The 1,515-nt window shown below is 70.8% G+C and overlaps 1 protein-coding gene across 1 annotated transcript in view; it reads right to left on the bottom strand.

Moving 5' to 3' along the window:
• SPATA5 (spermatogenesis associated 5) overlaps positions 1–1,515 on the bottom strand; it is a 28,754-nt gene that overhangs the window by 17,088 nt on the left and 10,151 nt on the right. The window contains exons 2-3 of the mRNA XM_012734830.1: positions 1,143–1,496; positions 389–546 (exon numbers count right to left, since the gene is read on the bottom strand). Coding sequence (XP_012590284.1) covers positions 389–546; positions 1,143–1,496 — 512 coding nt within the window. The remainder of the gene's footprint in view (positions 1–388; positions 547–1,142; positions 1,497–1,515) is intronic.

Raw genomic sequence — 1,515 nt, 5'->3', positions numbered from 1 at the left:
ACACCCCCGGGTGTTCTGCTGAATCCGCCTGTGTCGGTGACACAGCCCGGGGACACTGCTCGCCAAGGCGAAGGGCGAGCTGACGACTGCCAGCGCCCCTCCCTCTCCTTCCTCACCGCAGACGTCCTCAGCTGGTACGCGAGGGCCACCGCGGGGCACCCTCCGGCTCGGCTAGCAGCACCGCGCTCGCTACCAAGCGCTTCCGGCGTGGCTGTGCGCACCAGGGCGAGCGCGAAGGCGCCCTGCCCGAGGGGCTGCGGCCGGGCGCTGACAGAGGCGGCTACGCGCGCCCTCAGTCACCGCGTAAACCGCAGCGGTGTAACACGAGCAACAGCCCCTGCGGGGGCCCCGCTGCTGGCAGCAAGCCCGGTGCCCGTGCCCTTCTCACCTGAGCGCCACGTCCATCTCCTCGGCCTGCAGCACGGGGCCCAGGAGAGGCTGCACCTGGATGGCATCGCCAACCCTCACGCCCACATTCCTCTGGGCGACTTCACTCAGGCCGACCTTGCCTCCGGGGAAGCCGGCCACAGGCCAGGCCGTGTAGACCTGCGCAGACACGGGGGGAGCGGACATGAGGACGCGGCATCGAAGGGCAGCGGCACCTGAAAACGCAGAAGGCGGGCGCGGCCAAGGGCGAGACCTGCCAGCAGGCCTCTCTCCCCCCGAAGGGGCTGAACCTGACAGGTCAAAACGTTCACGAACATCCACGTTTCGTGAAGGTTGATAACGACCCCGAGACAAAACTGGCGAAAGCCCCGCGGGAGATTGAGACCTCGGGGGAAGGCTCGCCCAGGGCTCAGACCCAAGCGCAGAGCGGGCTGCCGGCTGCAGGAGGGAGCGCGCACGTGAGCTGCTGTCCCCGGCTCCAGGGAGCACAACGCCCAGCGCCTCGGAGGCCGGCCCAGCGGCCCAGGCCCACGGGCGGGCGGCACCGAGGGTCAGCGAAAGCAACAGCTGGCTGCAGGGGACGCGGGGGCCACAGACCACGGCAAGTGGCCCTCGAAGCCCAACCCGCCGTGAGAGAACTCTAAGGAACAGGCGGGGCGGCTGGGCGAGGGGTGGCCCGTCTGGGGGGCGGCTCGCTCCAAGTCCAGGGCCCGCGCCACAGCGCCCGCCGGGGAAGCCAGAGGCCGCGCGCCTACCTCCTGCTTCCCGTGCGCGCTGGTGAGCAGCACCGGGCGGCCTATGCACAGGTCTGCGGACTTCATGGTGCTGAGGCCCAGCTGGACCAGGGAATTCTGGAACGTCTTGGGGACCTTGTCATCTACCAGGAGGGAGGAGAGAGCCCTTCGCGCCAGCCGGCCGCCCGCTCGCCACACCGCGACGGCAGGGAGCCCGCAGCGCGGGCCACGCGGCCAAGCGTTTCCCACTTGACTTTCCACAGCCTGCGGGCGCCCCACCTGCTGGCTGATGCGGCCCGGGGCGACCTGCCCTTTCTCCAGCAGCGGAGCTGGGAGTGGGGGGCGGCGAGGCGTTCGCTCAGCCTGGCGCAGCGGCTTCCCACCGGCCCGGCCC

Source organism: Condylura cristata, unplaced genomic scaffold (assembly GCF_000260355.1).
Source record: "Condylura cristata isolate star-nosed mole 26May11 unplaced genomic scaffold, ConCri1.0 scaffold00075, whole genome shotgun sequence".
NCBI classification, from domain to species: Eukaryota; Metazoa; Chordata; class Mammalia; order Eulipotyphla; family Talpidae; genus Condylura; species Condylura cristata.
The sequence above is the reverse complement of the archived record's forward strand: the minus strand, read 5'-3'. Positions and strand labels throughout refer to the sequence as shown.